Source organism: Drosophila tropicalis, unplaced genomic scaffold, assembly GCF_018151085.1.
Source record: "Drosophila tropicalis isolate 14030-0801.00 unplaced genomic scaffold, ASM1815108v1 contig_593, whole genome shotgun sequence".
NCBI lineage: Eukaryota > Metazoa > Arthropoda > Insecta > Diptera > Drosophilidae > Drosophila > Drosophila tropicalis.
This window is the reverse complement of record NW_027173070.1, coordinates 2,263,778-2,286,789: the sequence shown is the minus strand read 5'-3', so window position 1 is coordinate 2,286,789 and position 23,012 is coordinate 2,263,778. Positions and strand designations below refer to the sequence as shown.

The 23,012-nt window shown below is 36.9% G+C and overlaps 1 protein-coding gene across 1 annotated transcript; it reads right to left on the bottom strand.

Annotated features, from left to right (window-relative positions):
- Window positions 1-291: 291 nt before the first annotated feature.
- LOC137577130 (uncharacterized) lies at window positions 292-1,672 on the bottom strand. Its single transcript, XM_068290522.1, has one exon. The coding sequence runs from the start codon at window positions 1,527-1,529 to the stop codon at window positions 612-614; it is 918 nt and encodes a 305-aa protein (XP_068146623.1). The 5' UTR covers window positions 1,530-1,672; the 3' UTR covers window positions 292-611.
- Window positions 1,673-23,012: the final 21,340 nt, after the last annotated feature.

Here is a 23,012-nt window from a genome sequence, read left to right as displayed (position 1 = left end):
TACACCTTAAATCAATCAATACAGATCTCTCTAAGAAACCAGCAAACAATTTTTAACATTAACATGATTTATCACTTCTAAAACCGACGAAAAATCTTGCGTCATTTTGGATACCCTCAGAGATTTCTCTCCATCATCTCTTTTATTGACTTTTAATTGTAATTTATTTTCAAAACTCTGTGGGGGCCACCAACAATGGAGTGGGGGGATAAGTATAACTATTTACCCATGTACGAATTATGCAAAAATGTATGTTAAATATGTAGAAAAACACGAAATGACATGTGTATATAAATTCATTTAGGCTATTTTTTTATTTGGAAACGGTTGGCTCATGCCAAGGCCAAGCCCTGATCCATGTTTGGAAACCAATTAGAGACCCATAAACGACAGATGTAATGTGACAGCTCGTAGAGGGCCCCACTAACAAGATCAAAATCGTGTAATGTGATTCCCATTACAACATCCAACGAGAAAAGGTGTGAGCTTTGGCAATGGATATGCCCCTCACTTCTCTTCTCCTCTCCTTCTCAACAACAACAATTTTCACCTGACTTCTTACGAAGAAGAAAAGATTACAAAATTGAATTGACTTTGCCTAAACAATTTCTTTAGTTATGATTTGCTTGCTGTTGTTGCTTGGACTGCGGATCATAGTTGAGGACATCAAAGGTAAGAATTTTATAGAACGATACAGACCAACCATTATCATCTGATCGCGGCAAGATGCGCCCGGTAAGAGGCAAAGCAGTGTTGGCTGGATTCTGTACATTTTGAGGCTTCTTCTGAGTATCTTGCAATGGAGGATGCAATGGATGCAATGGATGCAATGGAGAGGTGTCGCTAGACTGATTATTTGCAATATTGGCCGAGTAGTCACGACGAAACCGTATAAATATCTCGGCGAAAACAATGCGATGCGGCACTGCCAGTATATCTGATGGAGTCTTTAGCTCATTGTCCATGCGTCTTATAATCTCATTGACCTCAACCACTTCGGAGGGTGAATCAAAGTCTTTGGTGTTCCTTAGACCCACAAATAACATGTCAATGAAAGCATATTTTCTACCGAAATTCTGTCTTGTTGCCACCTTCATGGGTATGGCACGACGTAGATGTTCCGTCCCGAAACGCACCAACTGAAGACGAGTATCGTTACGTGATAATAGCATGTCCCTGGTGATCTGCTGGAAACCAACTGGAGTCGTAAAGTCACCGATTTGTTCTGTGCTCTGATGCCTTATGATATCTGTCATCACAATGGCCGCCTGTTTGGAGCCCTCGATGAACTCTGTTTCATTAAATTCACGATCCCAGAGCCACTTCAACTTCCATAGATTAAATCTGGTTACCAGATACTTCCATGGATTATGTAGGTACACCAATTTGGGTATAATCTTCCGATTCTGGATAGAGTTTTGACGCTCCCATTTGCTTTCATGCAATCGGCGTACTAGTCCACTGGAGGAGGACCTTTGACTGGCCAATTGTTGAAGTGCATTGTATTTACGTAGAATTTTCAATACCATTTCGATGGATCTCTAGAATTTGAGCATTTTATCTGCAATTTTGGGTATGCCGAAAAGAACTAACAGATAATTTTCGTTCGGAATTAAAATAAAAAAAAATAAATCACAAATTTTTACTTGAAAACAAAAACCAAACAAACTCAAATGAAGTGGGAATTGGAAAATGGGGAAAAATCCCACACACAAACACTCACACACACACACACACACAGCAGTAGCTCTCTTTGTGACCTAATGGGAATGTGAAGATCATAAAACATTATTTGACCGATACATAAATTATATTCAACTTTAAGGTTGTCGACTATTCGTGAGTGTGTGTGGGTTTTCCTTGTTACTTGGCAAGTGGAATCTCTTTTAGACTACAATAATCTGGCTTTGGCGATCACATTGGTCTTTTGGTCTTTGGTTCGGTTTGGGTCACACGCAAACGACATAAAAATTAACGAGATAGGGAAATGAAAGAGGAAAAACGTTAAAAACTCTCAAATGCAATTGTTATTTATTTTCAAGTATGGGAATGACTGTCGGCCACAAAAGATCTATGTATATTTAAATGGCACATCGAATTTAATTATGTGTAAAGACACTTAATGAGAAATTAAACAGAAGTTTAACTACATAAATTCCAATATACCCAATAGCAAAAAAATGTTGTCTAGAGATGAAGCTGAGTGTCGTCCATTACAGACAGAAAGAATATTTAGAAGAATCTTCATTCCAATCAATTTAAATACTTCATTTGGAAGAATATGTTAAGAAAGCTATTATACAGTTCCGATTTTCAGACGGTTCGAAATGAGTAGATTCTTGTATAGCTGAATCATATCAAAAATCGTTCATTAGCCATAAAGACTAAAAACTAAACACTATCTTATAAAAAGGTAATAAGGAAAGGTATATAATAAATTAATAGGTATTTTATTAAAGCAGATATGTCATTGGATTTTATTTCCCTAGACTGTTTCTAGCAAAAAGCTCTTCTTTAATAATCAAAATGCTTGCAAAAGTACTTTCAATATTAAATGTAACATCTTCTAATGCTCAAAGTACATTCTAAAGTCTGTGAAATCCCTGACTTTGCAGGAACAAACTGAGGGCAGTTGTCTTTTCAAACATTTTATAATGAAACTTTGTATCTCTACTAACATTTCATTGCTGGTGTGCTTTGATTTGTTTACTGTGTATAAAAATCCGTATATATTCGTATGTATCTTCTAACAAAAACTTTCGTCAGACATTAATTTTTTGTTTCGTTTGTTTTTATGTTGCGCTTCAATGTTTTTTGTTTCTGTGTTTTTTTTTTTTTTTTTGTGTTATATTGAATTTGAATAGTCTGACTGGTCCCGGAGGCTTCCCCAAGAGTTGACACAAAATGCGTGGTCGTCATCATCGTCAATTGTTGGGATGACAGGGCAAGAAACGCCGCCAAAAGTTTCTTATGCACATCACAGTGAGACCTCCATCCAACTCATTCCCACTCCACTCCAATCCCAATCCCAATCCGAATCCCCAAACTGTAGCTTCAGGGGCAAAGAGAGAAAGATAAGCATCTTTTATGGACCGCCGTGTTACAACTTGTGTGTGAGTGGCTTGGAAAATTCAAATGAAAATAAGTAATTCATTTCGTTGCGCTGCGCTGCTCTGCTCTGCGGCACTGCGGTTGGCAGCATCAACAGCCATGTCCACTCCCCAAGACCAGAGTTGGAGATGAAGTCAAAGTCGAAGTCGGAGTCGGAGACTGAGACTGGCATCGTTTATCTTGTTGCTCATTAAATCATTCAACTGTCAATCAATTTCCCCTCAACTCATTCCATTTCGTCTCGCATTCGTTGCGGTTGTCATGAGTTTAAGAGTTTGGGAGTTGGGAGTTGGGAGCTGTAAGTTGCTTCTTTGTTTGCAATTGGAAGCTAACTGGTGGCTAGCTAGCGGTCAACTGTCCAAGAAACAATTATTATTGTCTCTACTGTTTAAGAATTGAATGCATTTTTGTTGTATGGGTTCTAAAGTGTAACGGTATGAAAAGTATGATTATGCAAAATGTATCTTTTATCTCTCTCAGGATGTGGCACAAGAAAATTCGACATGTAATTATGCTGCGACGTGAAACAAACTCACAAAAGAATTTCAATGAATATGTATCTAGAAATACATTTCTGCATAAACTACAAAAATGTATTCTGATCGACAGTTGAGTTTTCAATTCAATCTTATGGATACTACTCCCCTATTGTCGATGGCATAAGTTTCATATCGTTTCGTACCTGTCAACCGATTCAGGTTAAATCAATCATACCACAAAAGAGTACGAAACAGAAACCTGTCAACACGGTTCATTGTTCGGCATGTATTTAGTGCCATGAAGGGGGAGAATAGAGTTTGGAGTGGGGAGTAGATTGGAGTGTGGATTGTGTATAGTCTTCTACATCCCCCCCCTCTCCGCATAGTTGATAAAATTTATGCGCGTCTCTCACATTCGTGCAGTTATTTGCATTTTGTGTTTTTTTTCCTCTCTTTTTCTTTTCTATGTGTTGTTTTTTTCTCCTCTTGTTTTTAGTTTTTCCTCTCATATTGTCTGGAATACGGGTGGTCATTTAGCATATTTTGATATTGAGATTTATTGACAAGATTGGAACGTGGTCGCTTTGTCGGCACACACAGGCCCAGGCCAAAAGACAACGGAAATGATGTCAGAAAATGTTGATTAAGTTTTTTCTTCATCAAACATATAAATATGGTTATAGATAGGTATATCATATTGGATTACATAGACTCTTGCCCATTTAGGCAAAATGCGACCACACAAAACAAAACAAACGAAAACCAGTTAAAGCTTAAGGAGAAAGAGAGCATGCCATTGGAACAATGCCAAGTGTAGAATGGAAATCTATATCTTTGGAAACCTTGCAAAGCTCAAACTCAACTCAAATTGAAGAAAAGATCGCGGAATGTGGTCGCGTCATTGAAATGCAATACCAAGTCTCGCCCAAGATCGTGAGGAATTGCTCATGGATTTGCTTACATTTGCTTACTACTTACTAGGGTTTCCAAAGCTGTCACTTGGCCTTTGCGGTTCAGGTAGTTTTGCTAAAGCAAATTGATCGCCACTTGTTTAATATCATTCAATACACACACAAACACACAGACTTACAGAAAAGCGGAAACCTGAGGTTCATTATCATGGTGTGGCTTTCAAATCCGGTTGCTAGAGGACGACAAATTCAATTGTAAGCTGATCCTTTTTCGGCTTTTTTTTTTCTTGAACGATTTCGTTTTGTGACAGTCATTTAAAATTCCAATCATGTCCTTCTGGGGCGACACCTAGCGGCCAACACCTGCAACGCTTGGACCACGTGATGTGCGTACCTTATGGCCACTTAAAGTCACTAGCTCTGACAGTTTGACAACCTGGCAGCCTGACAGCACCCGACAATCAGACAACCAGACAATCAGACACCCAGCCACTCCGACAGGCTGGTTGATGTGTGAAATTGTCGCGAGCTTCCATGGAAAAACGAACCTTGGCACCCAAAAAAGAACCTAACCCAAAGTCGATTAGCTGCACTTGCAGAAAAACTCATAAAAAACTTGTACCAAAACTTATGATGTTTTTTAAATAATTGTCAGTAGAGACAATAAGTTCAATAAATCAATTACTTTGTTAGATAGTTAAAGATAAGATCAATTTCCTTAAAGTATTTGAATTCAATGATTATAGACATTGTATTTATTAGTTTAAAACTTTAGTGGGTTTAATTTCATTTAATCTCTTACTTATTTTACTTTAAAGTAGGTACTTTCTGCAATCAGTAACTTACTATCAGTGGAAACTAGTTCCTGTGTATGTTAAACATGTAACAATTGTTAACTTTAAACCTTTTTAACTACTTTTTATAATAATTAAGTAATTATGAGTCAAAATCCCTTATATGTATATGTATTTAAAAGTAGGATGAATTCACTTCAAGTACTTCAACTACAAGACACACAGATTTCTCCTTATTTTCACACCATTCTTTCTTCAAGTGTATTCAAATGGTCAATTCATGTAATTTATGGTCACTTTTTTCTGATTCAGTTAACGTTTCCCATGAAATTAATTAGTCTACACCACCAACGCAGATCAATTGAATTGAAAGATAATGTGTCTAAAATGTGCTTTTTCCAACCACACACAAAAAAATTTGAATTACCCCCACTAAAAGCAAAAAAGAAGCACAACTGCATTACCCACTAACCCAGAAACAGAAACAAAATAAAGCAAAGTGACATCAAAGTAAAAATCCAAAAAAAAAAAAAAAAAAAGCAAAGTTCAGCCAAGTGCAGAATTTTTGTGTTTGCTTTTCCTTTTCTCTTGTTTTTTTGTGTCATACAATCGTAAACATATGACATATTTGGATATATATAATGCATATATGTAGGTACATACATATATAAATATGCTAACCCCACTGCTACTTGCTGTCTACTTAACCAAAAAACAGAAGAGAGAAAAATATAAAACTAAAATACTCGAGGGGATGCAAACAAAGGCCCAGAAATGCCACAGAGTGCTGACAGTAGCCAAAAAAAAAAAGAGACAAGAAAAATTGTATTTATGTCATAAAAACAGAAGAGAGAGAGATAAGGTCTGTGTCAATATTGACACAAGGCAGAGGAGAGTGGGACAGGTAGCAGACCATGGTGTTACCTGTTCGGCTAATAGATGCCTATGCCTCCCCGTTGTCATCAACATCATCATCATCTTCGTGGTAATTTTCATTGTTTTGCGGTAAATGCCGCAGGCCAAAACCTTGCACCTCACTCTCATTTCTTTATTAATTCTTTTTCCCTACCAAAGCGCCAAGCCCAATTCCACCTTATGGAAAATGAGTGAAAATTGTCGGACAGTGGTTCTTGGAGAGGCAAAAAATTCACATCTAACATTATTAGACGGTTTAATTTTGATAAAAAGCCATGCGAATTCCACTCGCTGTTCATTTATTGGTTTCAATTCCATGAATTTTGCTTCCTCATTTTGTGCACAAGTTTAACCTATGCTATGGGTCCCTTGACATATTTAGTTTCTTACCCCCCAAACCGACATTATTTAACTGGCTTTCGGGTTAACCAAGTCAAATTGTGCTATTTATATAAGGCTCTAAAGGGAGAGGGTCCCCATCCATATGGATGCGGAAGGGATGGCAGGCATGGCAAAGGGGGAAAGAGGTTTTTCTGGAAAATAAAAGAAAAATTCCCCAAATTCTTTTATCGTTGGATAAATATTTATGTTCCCAATGGACTTGCAAGTAACCCCAAAATTCGACACGCGCATAAACAACGACACACAGGATTTTCGGGGCAAACAGAGACCACTGTGCCAGTTCTGTTCACCCTGCCCCTGCCCCTCCTTTGTTTGACTCTGTCTCTGGGAGGCAAATTCAGCCTGAACTGAACTTGTGCCAACAATGAGAAGCGCAGAGATCGGGTAAAATTGGGAATGGGGCAAGGAGAAGTGTGAGCAGATGTGCCCTAGAACCAGATATGTCGACATATCGTACATACATACATATGCGGAATCTGAACAGTTTGTAAGTTAGTCATCAACTGGTGGGGTATATGGAAGGCGTTCACAAAGTTGGCTACTAAATACACTAAAACCTTACGTTTGGTTAGTTGGCTGATAATTAATTTTTTGGTATGTGTGCAAGTTGTCTGTATAGTTATACTAAGAACCGTCGATTCCTTAGCCAACTCTGCTAATGATTAAGAAACTATTCTAAAACTCAATTGTAAGTTGCACTGTTCGTTGATTTTAGATCTTTTTTATTTTTAAGTATATCAACAATTGTGGTATGTTTTTTATAGAAAAGTTTCTAAGATCCCGAAGTTTTAGATAGCAATGATTATTTGTATTCAGAACAAGTCCTATAGAAATGTTGAAATATTGAACTGAACACTAAAAACACATGATTAATAATGAATTACGTATTTACTTCTTAAGTTTTAAAATTACAAATGAGTAAAAGTATATGTATTTAGAAAAAAATGTGTACATCATTAAAAATTTATACAAATCATCGCAGTCCTTTTTCTACTATTAAAAAAAGCTGAAAAATCGTTCAATTAGTTAATCCTTTAGGCAAAAAAAAAAAAAAATCTGTAATTGAGAGGATGACAAAGTATATTAAATTTCCAGTGATAGTCATTATTTGAAATGTTGAAAAACTCTCAATTAGTTAATCTCTCTTGCAAAAAATTGTAGTTAATCAAGAGCATTTGCAGCTCGACTCGCTCTAGATGGATTTGCTTGCCTTATTGCTGAATTATTCAAATTGTAATGCTTCGTTTTTTGTATATACATATATATATTCCTTTTTTGGCTTATAAAAAACTCAGTGAAATGACATTATTTTCGACATGCATACACACACACACACACGTGCATTAAGGGGGAGCAAAAGTTTTTGGCTTGGGATAAGTAAGTAGGTAGGTAGAATCCGAATTGTATATAGTTGTGACAATCTGTTGTAATTGTGCTAATTGCAATTCATTATTCAGAGAGTTTCACTTGTTTTATGCTGCTCCCACACCCTGTCCTTAGATCCTAGCCATCCCCTGCCATCTCCATCAACTACGTGGCTCTGACACCGAAAGCTGACAAAATGTTGAACAAAATATCCGCAGGATATTCGCTTGTTGATTTCGCTTGAGACTTTGACATTTTATTCTGAATGGTAGGAGGTGAAACCTGACTAAATACACAGATAACAAACATACATATGTGTGTTTGTGTGTGTGTGTATATATGTATGTAGGAGCTACAGATACTTGTTTATTAATAATGAATTTTTCGCATATTTATTTATTTGTTCATACGCATATACAAACAAACAAATATGTAGGTATATAAGTACCTATGTATGTATGAGTATCTGTGAATATCATTTTGTTGGAGGATATTGAATAATGCCTTACAAAATGTTGGTCTGTCAGTTGGTTTGCTGGTTTGGTTTCGGTTTGGTTTAATTCACTTTTAGTTACGCCTGGGTATTAAGTGTCCTCTTATCCTGCTGCCGCCCACTTGAGAGTATTTTTGTGATTTCATACCAGAGACCAAAGAGAGCCGAAAGCCATGTGTCCTGGATTCGTATTCCTTTTGTCGCTTTATGCAATCTCATTTCACATAAAAAAAAAGGAAAAAAGAAATTAAATCAAGTGGGCTCCAATTGAAAAAATTAAATGTGAATAAATATTATGAGCAATTTTAATTTCATTAAGTGCTTAAGTGCCCTCCCCTTTTATGACACCCTTCATCTACATACTTCACCCTCCACCCATCCAACCATTCACTTTGTGCCATTTCTGTGCACAATTTCTCATTATTAAATTCGATTTAAAAGCATTTGGTATATAATGTTAAGTATGCCGATATATAGCTATATATGTGCATACATATATGTTTGTTTATCCGATTATCTATTGACATTTTTATTTGAAGGCATTTCACCATATTCAACTCGAACTCGGCTGACTGTGTGAAATCCGAAACACACAAAATAATTGCTACTTATCGATTTTGCGCTTTTAGAAAGATGATTAAACATTTGATAAGAGTATGAGAGAGAGAGAGAGAGAGAGAGAAGGATATGGAGAGCAAGGCAGAGACAGAGAGCTATTTGTGTGTCTTTGGTTAGATTCAAAGGAGAGCGACATAAGTCTTCGTCTTTAACTCTTAGATATGAAATGAAATGTGTTTTTTTTTTTTCAACTCAAACTCAGACATAGGATACCACTGTTAAGAGAAGCTGTGCGGTCTTAGAACTCCATTTAAAAACTGAAGTTTCAATAAAGAATTACATTGAAGAGGCAGATTATAGGAGGTCCTTAGCCAGCTATTTTTCAAAGTCTTAAACTCTGTTACCAAGAAATAAAAAATTGATTACTAGTGCCACCAACATACTAAAAATAGATATGATGAATCTTTTAAAGTCGAAGAACTCAAAATATCTAAGGATTCATAGGTCTAATAAAATTTAAATTTACTCAAAATGTTAAAAATTTAAATGTTTTATTTCAAGGACAAATGAAAAAGTGTAATAAAAGTTCTCTAAGTTTCTCGAAATGTTCAGCTTCTTTTATTTTGTACACAGCTGAAATGTAATACAAATATTTCTGAAAGTTTTTCACTTTATGGAAACTTTTTCAAGATCTATTGGTTTCCTCTTTCAGTTCTTTACAAAATATTTACACTTGACGAAAACTTCCCTCAAAGCAAAACTACAAGGACAGAATCTCAGATCACAAACCCTTAAAAGTTTAAGTGTTGACTTGCTTAATTTTAATTTAACAGAAATTAATTCCAATAATTCTTCAACTAAAATGCTCCCACACATGCAAACGAAAATGTTTTTACTTTGGTGTTGGTAATTGGAGTGATTCATTAAAACTAAACACTAACCAAGAGCTCTTTCTTCCTATCCTCTATCAGCTGGGTTAAGTTATGGTGTTGCAGGTGAATTCGCTGTTATCTTAACTGGTTTTGTTTTGTTTTCTTGTTTTTTTTTTTTTTGGTTAGTGAGGGGGGATGGGGAACACTTGACCCAATTAACGTAAACATGAAGACTTTTAACCCCGCATACAAGACACACTCGCACACACATTTGAAAACCCTAAGATGCATACAGGGGTCTTTTTTTGGACAAGTTTTTTGTGCAATCTCAACAAAAAACAGCGGAAAAAGCACAAGAAAATGCCGCGGGTGAGGGCAAAGAGGGGAGCAGCGGGGGTTAGGGTGAGGTAGAGGAACGTTTTTAGTCACAGTAACTTAACCTCATTTAAATATTTTGTTGCCATTGTTGTTCTTGCTCTGGTTTGCTCCTTGGCATCTTCTTGTTATTTTATTTTCGCTGTGGTGCCCAAGTCCTCTCTCCCTCAAGTGATAGGAGGGTAGGGACAGGGGGGAGGGATTGCATTTTATATTCAAGTACAACGAAAATTGTTGTAAATTAGTAAAAATGTAAACGCACATACAACAGAAACGTTGGGCAACCGAGAGGGAGAGACGTCAGTTGCTGAGACGGGGGACAGTGGTATAGCTTCGGTGAGTGCCCAGTCGAGTGGTTGCTCTTGAAGCTACCAACCTACGCAATTAAGTGACGACCAAACAACCAAGAGGCAGCAAGAAAAAGAGACAGAGACGGATGCAGAGAGAGAGAGAGAGAGTAGCGAAGAAAGAGTGGTGAAAGGCTCCCCTCATTTGGAAGTAAACCTTCTTCTTTGTTTGCCTTAAAGTAGCAGCAGCAACGGCAGCATCAGATGCCCCCACCAAACACCACAATTTTACCTTCCTCCAGCACTTGAGTAACTGCCTGTGTGCGTCCAAAAAGGCTTTCGGTAACTTAGTTTCCGTCGCTTTTTACAACCTCATGTTTGCATTTATATGTAGCTCTACCTCTGACCGACCGACCGTCGGACAGACTGTGCGGCATTCAGCAGCTTCCAGCGACAAGTGGGCTGTCAAGCAGCAACAGTTCCAGCTCCCCTTCCTCCTAACCCACCAACATTACCATCAACAGCATCCGAAACTTGTTGTCAAGAGAAGTTTTAAAATGCTTCTCAACACAACAACAATAACAACAACAACATCTTACTACCAGCTAGGAAAGTGGATTTGGTAACCAAAATGCTCAAAAGATGAAATACTTTTAATATTTAAACGAGAGCCATAAAAATTGAAAAAAGTAGCATCATCATATGAAAACAGTTGAATAATTTTATTCTTAATGAGTTAAATGTGAAGCAAAGAGAATCAACTTAGCCAAGAACCTTTTCGGATATCGAGTTGAATGTATAAATAAGTATCATTTAATAAAATAAAAAATTGTTAAACAGATTCAGAACTTAAAACTAAAATGTAGACAAATGAGCACACCTAATGATTTTGGGGTTACATCAGAAGTGTCCTAGATGGCAGACAAAGTTGAAAGAAAGAATATACATCTTCAGAAATCGATTTGGTTAACTAAGGAGTATTTCCCCGAAAAACCGTATTTAATTTGAGTAAGTAGAACTTTTATTAATCGTTTAAGTTTAAGCAAAGAATCACATAAACCGAAACCTTATTTGGTTCAAGCAAATTCTAAAAGTTTTTTTTACCTAAGCAAAAAATGATGAAGATCCATATTTCAGAATCTTTAAGCCTCATTGGAACTAACTAGTGAAAGCCTTTTAGGTTAATGGCAGGTTGAATTTTTTAACTTTAAATATAAACTGAAGATGGAGAAATTTGTAATAAAGGGTCTTATGTACCGATACCTATCCCTGTAACATTTAGTTATAAACCCTTTAAACATCCCAAACCGATTTTGCTTAGGTAATGAGCTCCATTTTCTCATTGAGCTTATCTTCTAGAGGTAAATGTGCACCTCAAGACAATAACATTAAATTCAGAACATATGTATTTAAAGGTCACCGATTGAAAAATGATATTTGATTTAATATTTAAGATAACTCTTTTAATTATTGAAATTTAATCCTAAAATGAATTTAACTTTTGTTTCATTCAACTGTCAAAGAGAAAAATAAAAGAAAAACTTCTTCTGTAAGCGATTTTTAAGCTTTAAAAGATTCTTTAATGTTTATGAGATTAAAGACGCACATAAACCGAAATAAACTAAAGTACGATTTCTCGACATTTCGACACAATAGCTAATAACATATCGGTTATGGGAGTTAGGAGCAATAATCTCATGTTTTATAGCCGTATAATACACACATCTCTCGCATTCATTTTGTATAATTCTTCAACTAACTCTCTAAAAATCTCTCTCTCTCTGTGTTTGCTGTTCCTCATATCATCATTGTGATGGGCATTATCTCTTGTTTATTCAACTTTATTTTATGTTTTGTGGTTTGGATTTGAAATTGGAATTCTGGAAGTTAAATTTAAGCCGTTTTATGTGCTTACTCTTTCCATTTGGATCTTATTTTTTTTGTTATTTTTGTGTCTGGTGTGAAAACGAAAGTGGGATTTGCTTTATTTCTGTGTTTATCGGTTTAAGATAAGCTCTATGTGATTTGGCTTTTGGGCAAAAGATGTTGCAAATTGCGTGGTCGATTAACGTTGTCACATTTATGGCCTGATCTCTAGGCCAATAAACACCCACCATTGAGAGCTGAAGGTGTGAATGCAGGTGTGAAAACTTTATGTGATCGTTACGTAAAAAATAGTCAAGGAAAAACTTGAACTAAAATGCACAAAATTTAAAAAGCAATTTACATAGTTTCACATAAAAAATAGAATGACAGTTTTATCTTGGGTATGTCAGGGCATCGTCTTCTTCTTTGCAGCGCTTTAAGCGGCTCATCCGAAACCATCAAAAATTTATGCGATTTTAATTTTTGTGCACATTTTCCAATTCGGATCATAAAAGAAGTGGGATGAAGAGGAGCAGGTGGTGAACGGGGACGCAAAAACACTCTTGCTCACCTTTCCTCACTCATAAAATTTGGCATAAGGCTAAAATAAATATTTCAAATAGCCATAAATATTGTTGATTATACTACACGAGAAGGAATCGTTTGAGTTGAAGCTGAAATGTTTTTGGGAAAGCAAAGGAAAGGAAAGGTCTTTTAATTAAGGCAATAAAATGGAAATCGACCACGTAACCTAAAGAAAACATAAACTTTACATTAAATCCACTTAATGTTCGAACAAAGTGCTGTGAATGTCTTCTTTATCGCCAGCCACGTGCTGTCGGACCCTAGAACACTTTCGGCCTTAGCTAGAGAGCCAGACGACGGAAAGGGACGCGACCGACTGACATCAAACTGACAGCTTATAATTCAAAAGCGTTACCAGAGGATCCACCTGCCCTCACCACCACCACCCATCCATCCCAGGCCAGACCAGCTCAGCCCATCGGACGGATGCCTGGTCATATTTGATTTTTATTAGCCTCCAACTGAGGCCTCCATCGGAGACGAGGCCGTGTGGCCGTGTCAGAAGTTGGCGCCTTTGGCGTTTGCCGTTTTTGCTGGCCATAAAAACATTTAGTCCCAGACCCATGCCCTAGTCCACTTACGTTTCACCGAATGTTGAATGTAAGTGTATAAATTAAATATTTCGTGCATTAACGCTCGAGTGTTTATTTTTGCCCAGGGCCAAGCAAAGTACCAACTGTCCAGCCAGCCTGCCAGCTAACCAACCAACCAAGCAAGCCAAAAGGAAAGAAAAACTCATTAAATTAGCCAATGTCGATTTTAATGCTAAAGCCGTGGGGGCTGTAGAGATGGGAGTGTGCTCTATGGAACACTTCATGCATTATTTACTTGGAGTTGACAAAAACTGCACTAGGTTAAAATTCATGGCACTGACTGACCAACCGACAGATCTACGGACTGGCTAGCTGGTTTCCTGTCCCTGTCCTGTCCTGTCCTGTCACTTTTATTTATTTCACATTTGTGTCAATGGCTAATTGAAGTGAGCCTGAGTCTAGGACAGCGGCAGCGACTGAAAAACAAATATTTTCAGCCGAACGTAGAGTGTCCAGTGGATGAATGGGGCATTTGAATTTTTCTGCAAAATTAAAAGTATTTCTTGATTGTCTATAATATGGAAACTGTGAGATATGAATCAAAACTATTTACGTCATTAGTTAAGATTATTATTACAACTTTCCCCAAATGAAGTTTCTCTGACATTTCAAAATGGATAACTCAAGACCCTTGCTAACAATCTGGTCTGATCAATTACATTAATTAAGTATTTCCTTAAGTATATAGGAAATTTCAAATTCGTTGTGGATGATTTTTAATGAATGCCAGACTCTTGGTACACAGAGAAGGTCGTTGGTCATCCGCCATTAGCCAATGCTCGGACATGTCTACGTGGAGTCTGACCCTCTCTCTCTCTCTTTTCCACACCAGACACGCTCTCTCTCTCTCTCCCTCTCTCTCTCACTTTATCGTCATCATCATCAACGTGACCCAATGACACTTTGACTAATTGAAAACTGTCAAATTGCAAGTCAAATGTTGTTGGGATCATGATGCATTCGTATTCCACCCCCCCACCAGGTGCTCCCCCGGTGCGGTTTTCTTAATTGAATTAACTCATTAGGAGTAAATATCTGTACATTCATCTATGCAATTTTGTGCCGTACTCTTTCCTCTCATCCTCTATGTCTCTAGCTCTTTCTCTTTTACAGGCTGTCACACAAAATATTTTCAGCATTTTTCATACACACACACTGTGTAAGAGAGTGTGTGTGTGTTTGGGCCAACATTTTTGGGCAAATGTCATTTAGTCTGAACATTTGCACAAACATTCCGACTTGACCAGGGATTTATTAATGACATTTCGAATTGGGGTTAACACTCATTTAATTTATTTGGTCAGTGCACTTCGTCTATCTCTTTCCTTTTCTCACCACCCCTGACTCTTTCTCTGTCGCTGCAATGCTGTCCAAATTCTGCCATTTACTTTATCTCTCTGTACTAATCTCGGTTTCTCATTTTAAGTGCCCAAGTCTTTGTGTATTTTGAGAAAAGTTGACAGCTGAGAATTGCAATTGAGATTGAATTCTGTATTTCGTTTGCAAGTTGATTCCGAGTAATTCATTTTCTTGCACAAAATGTGAAAATGAAATTGTAAAATAAGAGAAAACAATTAAAATTAGTTGCAGATAAATCTTGCATATTATGAAGACTAACAAATTCAGACCTTGTTGCTAAATTCAACTAATCGACTTTGCTTGGAAGCTTGTACTTTCAACGAGGTGCGGATGAAAAATCAGTACCCTTATACTTTCATTATTCAGTAGTTGAAGCATTAATTGTACTGCATTTTAGTTATCCTTTCGATAGATTATCAAGTTAAAGTCCTTATCTATCAACTTACTTAGTTAAAGTTACTAAGGAAACGAGTCAAAAAAGGGTGGAACACAAAATGCCTTCTAAGAAAATCAAATTCAGTATCAAAAAAGGTTTCTAGGACGTCCTAAAACAACTAATAAAATATATAGAGAAGGAGAGGACTCCACTAGACACTAAAATAGAAATAAATTTCATTATTTAATGGCCACACTTCGTCACTTTTTGCTGAAAGAAGAAGAACTCTGATGTAAACCGATTGTCTGCATTCTAAGAACTTGTTGGATTTGCTCCAAGTCATCTTCAAAATAATCAAACATACATACATCTATTGAATACAGATGTGAGTGTGTGTGTGTGTGTGTGTGTGCGTATAGGAAATCTGTTCACATATTTTAACATAAATAAAGCTCTTTCCTTTATTGCCAGTTGTGGATTATGTTTTGGGCCTCGTTGAATAATATGTATAATATGAATGAATGCCGCAGTGTTTGGGGCTGAGATACTCGTATAACTGATGATGATGATTCCATTTGCGGTTTGAATAATTTTCATAATTTAAATACACAACCAAAAACGGCTTCAATACTTTTGCGTCAGTCAGTGAGTCCGGAGTCCTTCCTGCCTGACCCATCCTCCTACGGGTTTGGTTGAACGATGAGGGGGGGATACAGACTTATGCGAAAAAAGCGAGAGTGTAAATCACAGAGCGAGTCAAATGATAAATGGAGCAGCGACGACGAGTTTCGGTACCATTTTTGTTTTTTCGGTTTTTTCGGTGGGGCAACCAAGCAACCCAAGTGGATGGATTGGTGAACTGGGAGTTACAGTAACTAAGTAAATCCTTGACGTTGGCATGCCAAGTGCAAAGAAGTCCTTGTTCGCAAGGCGAAAACAATATTTCATTACATTTACATATTTTCACTCAATTTTCATATTTACGCTGCAAAAAAAAAAAAAAAAATGGAAGAGGTCCTGAACCTTTCCCTTCACTCCACGTATTCCCAACCTTACCCCAATCTCCGTGTTTCCGCCTTTTGTTTTCATTTTATGGTAATGTCCCCTTTCGGCTGGCTGGGATGCCTGACTGCCTACACACCTTCTCCCTCGTCACCCCTGCCATCCCTATTCATTCACATTGGTTCGTTCATTCATTCAGCCACCTTGCCCGGTGGCGCTCTCAAGTGTCGAGCGGCTTCAGTTCGGCTTGTTGTTCTTATTCTCTTCGTCGTTTCGCGCATTTCGTATGTCAGCATTTTAAATAGGCTTTTCATGTTCGAATTTTATTGTATTTTTTTATGTTTTGCATTTGCCCCGTTTTTTATTTCGTTGTTCTCTTTGCTCTTGTTGTTGTTGTTGTTGTTGTTGTTGTTATTTGCATAGCCATAGTCAGCATGCGAGAGAGAGAAAGGGAGAGACAGAGGGAGAGGAAGGAAGTCAGTCCTTCGAGAGGTCCTTTGCCAGCTCTTGCCACAGGCTACATTAAATTTTTTTTGTAACTTGAATGCAAAGTATGAAGTCTGTGAACTCACTGAGTTCAGTAACTGCCTTTTTGTGCCCCTGACATTATTAAATACAAATATTATTTCTTTGTGCGAGGTCAAGTGGCAAGACAATTCCTTGCCCCAACATAACATGGAGTGGGGAGGGGGAAAAGATACCTCACCAATACACAAAAGTCAGTCCAACAAGCGTCAAGGACAATCGTGTGTGACTAAATACAAAGAAAGGAACCCTTTCGAATTGGTCAAGAATGTACAGCGAGGGTAACTTATATATTTCTGTTCAAGTCCAGAAACTATAGATCGAAATTCGGGCAAAAAATATAACTTACATTTTACTATCAAGTAGTTAGATTATTTATTCTATAATGAAGCGCCTATCACCTAACATTATAACCTAAGAGTAGCTCTCGCTTATGTGCCATCAGCCAAAGTACTCAACTTATTAAAATTAAATTTTGTATCTCTTTAATTTACCTTTTGTTTCTTTAAGTCCAAAAAAACTTGTTAAAAGAGCGAGTTACAAGTATTTTTTCTTAAAAACCGATCAATCGATTGACACTATTTCACTTTGCTCAATTTTGAGATGGAATTCCTAAGTAGAAAGACGAAACCTATGATCTTAGGTCAAAAAATGTTTTGTAAGATTGTTTAAACTTTAAAAACTCATTATAAAGTTAAAATATTTTAATCTGTGATAATAAAAGCTCGAATTTGAGGTTAGTGTATGCATTCAGTTATCGTCTAAGCCGAGGGCCATAGTTTATAATAATAATGTCTTAACTCGAAAGTGATATTTGAAAAGAGTTTCTAGTCCACCATCAGTCGTACCTGCTAAGTCCATGTCATTCCATTAGAACTTACTAGTTATCTTTTAAAAACTTTCTTACTCACACTCACAAGATTACAAAACGAACTCAACGTTCAGCTAAGGATTGAAAATCTAAGGCATATTTATCCTTTTATATCCATCATATATTTTTTTTTTTTTTTTTTTTAACGTTTAATATATATTTGTTGAATCTACTCTTAAATTAGAGCCTAACAACAAGTTTGAGATATTTTTCTTAATCTAGTACTTAATATAAATCCTGGGGATATTGCAGGCGGCCCGAATCACTTGTTATTGGGTTGGTCTGTCATTTCTTTTAAGACGAGTTCTATTATTAGTTCGCGTAAGGGAATTGGCAAGAACATTTGGGTTGAGTATCATAAATCTTAAGCAGCATTTTAACTCTGCCAAAAACCCTCTTCACCCTTAAAGAGGCAGAAAAAATTAGATGCAAATAAAAAACAAAATTTAGCCGGAAATTTAGACAGTTTTCTGGCTAAACGCGTCTCATTCAGCTAAAATGGAAATGAAATTTCATTAGAAAAGCTTTAAAAATATCGCAAAACATTTGCTGAAGAGAGTACTGAAACCTTTAAAATTTCAGTATTTTGCATATAATTTGTAAATATTATGTAGAGCATTCTTTTAGCCGTTGCTATTTCTTGTTTTTTGGTTTTGATGGGAGGCCATTTTCATTCCATGTGTTTTTAGTTTGTTTGTTGTTTTGTTTGTGCTTTTCACTACTCTACATATTTTAAACAAATAAAATGCCCAAAGGCTTAAAAATCATCATGGCATCAGAGCAAATACAAACATACAAACAGTCACAGCAACAACAACAACAATAACAAAAGCAAAAACAAAAAAAACAAAACTTTGCACAATCTCAAAAAAATATTCCATTTTTTTTTTTGCAAAAAAGGAAGCAACGACGCGTACAAATAAAAACAAAACAAAAAGGACAAACTGGCAAAAAAAAAAGAAGTGCGAGGAAAAAACAAAAGCAAAAGGAGAAAGGAGAGAGAAGGGGCAGAGAGAAGTTTGGGTGGGAAGAGTGGTTGGCAGATGGTGGGAAGCTGAACTCAACTTGACTCAGTCGTCATGGAAAACATTGTGCAATAATTTTTGCATTTGCTTTGGCCACGAGGCTGGCCAGGATTGGCATGAAAAGCAAGGACGAATGGTCCATAATAAATACATACATATGTATGTATATATGTATATATACACAAACGCACAGAAATCGTATACATATGTACATATAACTCGCGGTGTAAGTAAGTGCGGATTCTGGACAGACATGCGTGTGTGTACTTTACGATTCATGTAATATGTGTGAGCGTGTGTGTGTGTGTCTGTGTGTTGGGTGTGTGCATGTGAGGAGTAACAAGTTCCCCCAGAAACCCAATGCTCTGCTTGTAGTTGTTGATGTTGTTGTTGCCAGTCACACAATAAACTTACTTCCTGGCAACGTAATCCTTTATAAGCTGCAGAACCTCTGGTATTTGCTGTATATACTACATTCAATCCTTTCACTCGTTTGAGCTTACTACCTCCTACTGACAAACACACTCCATGCCACCCACCCAGTAGTCGCCCACTTGAAAGGCCACCTAGTGCCACGTGTTGTCCATTCTCTTAAAGCGTCTTTCAACTTAAGTTTTCTATCATTCATCTTCAGTAATCGAAAATACAAAAAATCCTCTAACAATAAGAAAAATATTAGTTTTGCCTTATAATTAAATTAAATTGTGACAAAGACCAGAGCATTAACTAGATAAATAAATATAAACAAAGTTTTTAAACGTAATTACTTAAACGCTTTAAAAAAATCCACAGACCTCAATATTCAAGCCTAAAAGTATGCCCCAGATCTTAAAATGAAGAAAAATTGTGAAATTCGTTAAACGTCGAACAATTTTGTCAATTTGGTTCCCAAAAATATTTCATTCTACAGATAATCGTCACTACTTTTTGAAACTAAAATTTTAAATAAACTTGTAAATATGAATTAGTATTGTAAAATGCCATCAGAGGGAAAGAAAAAATGATTGTAATTCTCAATTCCACGTATTTTTGTAATGTTAAATATTGTGAATTGACTTAAATCAAGTATTTTATAATTTTTAAGAGCTGGTTCCCATCGAAGCTTAAAGACATGTCTCCTGATGTAATGCCAAATATTAGAAAGTAGTAATTTTTCAACTGACTTAATTCATGACTTTTCATTCCATAAATTATTTTATACTTCTATTAACTAACTTACAATTCTTTGGTGTCGTTTCTTTAATTTTTTGATTCAACTCAAACTCAATTTCCATTGCAAATGTTGAGGAAACTCAACACATGTTTCCCATTAGAGTCAGATAGATGGAGTGGTTGGGGAGGGTGAGGCCTCGCGAGGGAAAGAAAAAAACTAAAGTTTCACTTGATGCGTCTCACATTTCAGAGACCGACAATGAGGAGATGTGTGTTGTAGTTGTCGTTCTTGTTGTTGTTGTTGTTAATAATGATGTTGACACAACTTGTTAACAGAATAATTTATGCGACACTGGCCCTGGCCAAATGCTTTAAAAGACAGAAAAAGAAAACAGGAGCAACAGGGAAGACAAAATAGACGAAAAAGCAGAAGAAAAACGTAAACTAAAGTTACGAGAGCAGACGAATTGCGAGAATTTCTATTGCATATTTAATGATGCGGCCGCCAGCCATGAAGGCTCCATGATGGCTGGAGAGGAGAGCAGAGTAGAGGAGAGGAGTGAATGTGGAAGTGTCATCCTGGCCGGATGCGCGTGCTAGAGCTGGGATAAAATTAAGAGCAGCTTGGACTTGAAACTTCTTTTTTTGGTTTGTGTCATTTGTCAACGTCGCCAGTTTCAAGATTTTTCCTAGCTTCGGAGGGCATAAAAAATGATAAAACGCATTCGCTTATGATGTGTAGAGGTTTCATAAATCATTAAAGTTGCTTGTTGGAAGTTGCGTGTTTGTTTGTTTGTTTGCTGCTGTAACTGTTGTTGTTGTTGTTGTTGGTGGTGGTGCCATTGCCGTTGCAAGTTTTCTAGTCCCTCCAGTTTTGTCTGTTTTTTTTTCCTGTTTTAGCTGAAGAGATCATGGGGTCACTTCAGAGGTTGGAGGTCGCCACGCGACAGCGTTTAGACAAACAAGTGTCATTTTGCTTTATGCTGAAGATGATGGAGAACAGCTACCAGGCCAACTGTCCCCAGCAGAAAGAGAGAGATAGACAGTAAGACAGACAGAGAGAGAGAGGAGATTGCATAGCAAAGGATATGACCAAGTGGGTCAAACATGTCGAGGACCGAAAAAAATGCGAAAAAACACAAAAACTTTTTAACTGACATTGAAATTGGATTTGGAAAAAGTTGTCACAGTTGGAAATTACACTCAAAAATATGGCATTAAACTGTACATTATTCCAAGTTATGCTGATCTTAGTGGACATAAGAATAAATGGGACAAACTAAAATATTTTACAATCATAATTTGAGTTCTTAGCTGGAGTAAACTAAGTAGTTTAGTTAGAGCTTTGCAATCTAAGTAATGAGATGCTAAAATAATCCATTCCCAAGGATGGAGCCAAAATCCAAAGTGCTTATTATGGAATCGTGGAAGGGGCTCAAAAAGACAGATTCGGCCTAACTTTCATGGTGAGAGGTTTACAAAGTCATCATGTCTATCTCTTGATCATCCAAGGCTGGTCCAGTTGAACAGTTTGAAGATTTGATGAGAAAAGTTCTTATATCAGTTTGCCCATTGGAAGAGCCTTTTACCAATTCGCGTTGGCTTGATTACTGATTATTTTTTCAGTTCAAAACTCCAAAGTTGAAACTTTCCAAACTAGTCAAATTAGGAAAATTCTGTCCTGTTTCGTGTTTTGTGTAGAACGAGTTCTACGTTCGGAATTGATTGTTATGTCCGGAAAGTGTTTGAGATCCGGAAACAAAGTATAGAGTATGGATAGGCTATAACTCCTTAGGAAGGAACTAATCATATCTATTGTCATTTCCTAACACAAACTTAAATAGAATTAAACTGAGTTGCTTCAACTAGTAGCCAAACCATTAGAAGTAAGTGCATATTGGATTGTATTAAAAATTCATAAAAAGTCATAATCTGATATTGAATTTCTTTCTACTACTTCCCTAGAATTTGCATACCCACACACACACACACAACTGAAGCCAACTAATGGCAATCCCTCATAACCATTTAATTAACCACTTGGCCATTCAGCTCATTATTTGAATGGGTTTCCTTTTCTATCCATATAATATCTGGTTATTGAAATTACTAGGAAAATGTCAATGAACTGGCCCATTGGAAAGTCACTTACTTCTGTCTCCTTTATGTTTGCTTGCTCTCCCTCTCCTTTTACACATGCATTCTCATTTTCCTGCATTTTCTGCAAATCAGTTAAGCCTCTAGCTCATCCATAACATAAGACTCAACGCCTTTTGTATGAGACTATGAGTTATTTTTATTTTTTAGCCATTTGCGGAAGTTTCAAGTGGAGGCAACAATGTTAACTCCTCGATCCGACGACTATTCGAGACGATGGCGGCGGCGCCTTCTTTCTACCATCATTTTTTATTGTATGATTAGCTCAGAGGATGGCGACATTAGCCAGATGATTCATATTTATTTATTCATTTAACTAATATTTTTTTTAATTGCACACAAATAGCGGAGTGAAAGAAACGCATTTCCTTCAGTTGGGTTTTGTTTTTGGCTAATTGGATTCGCCTCCGTATGGCTGGTTGGCTACACAATAAATGTGTCACAAAGACCAAAGAGCTGGGAATGGTATTCTCTGGTTTGTCCATTCAATGTGTTCCTTTTGGCTGTGGCTCTTTTCTTTTTCTGCTGGGTCTTTGTTGGTCTTTTGTTGTTGCCCTGGCATAAAGTGAAATTGTGCGTAAAATTCGTTGGTCACGTTTCCACGTCTGTTGACAATTGTTTTTGCCAGTTTGCCAATGTCCACGATGTGTCCCAATGTCCAATGCACCGCTGTTTGTCCGCTGCCCATTAAACGCGTGCACATGCTTTCTGTCTATCTCTCTTTCGCTCTGCTCTTTTGACTGTGCAACTCTCGTTCGTGTCATTTTCATTGTGGCAAGCAGAGAGACAAAAAAAACCACCAACCAACTAGCCAGCCAAACAGCAGCAGCAACCAACAACAACAACAAAAGTGCTGCTAATCTTTTGTTTAGATTTTACATGGAACATGCAACTGGAACCCCCCTGGTCGAGTCGGGTCTGGCGTGGACTGGTCTGGCT

What these genes read in the sequence shown, in the direction of transcription:
- LOC137577130 (XM_068290522.1), bottom strand. Translation starts at nt 1,529, where the DNA reads ATGGTATTGAAAATTCTACGTAAATACAATGCACTTCAACAATTGGCC.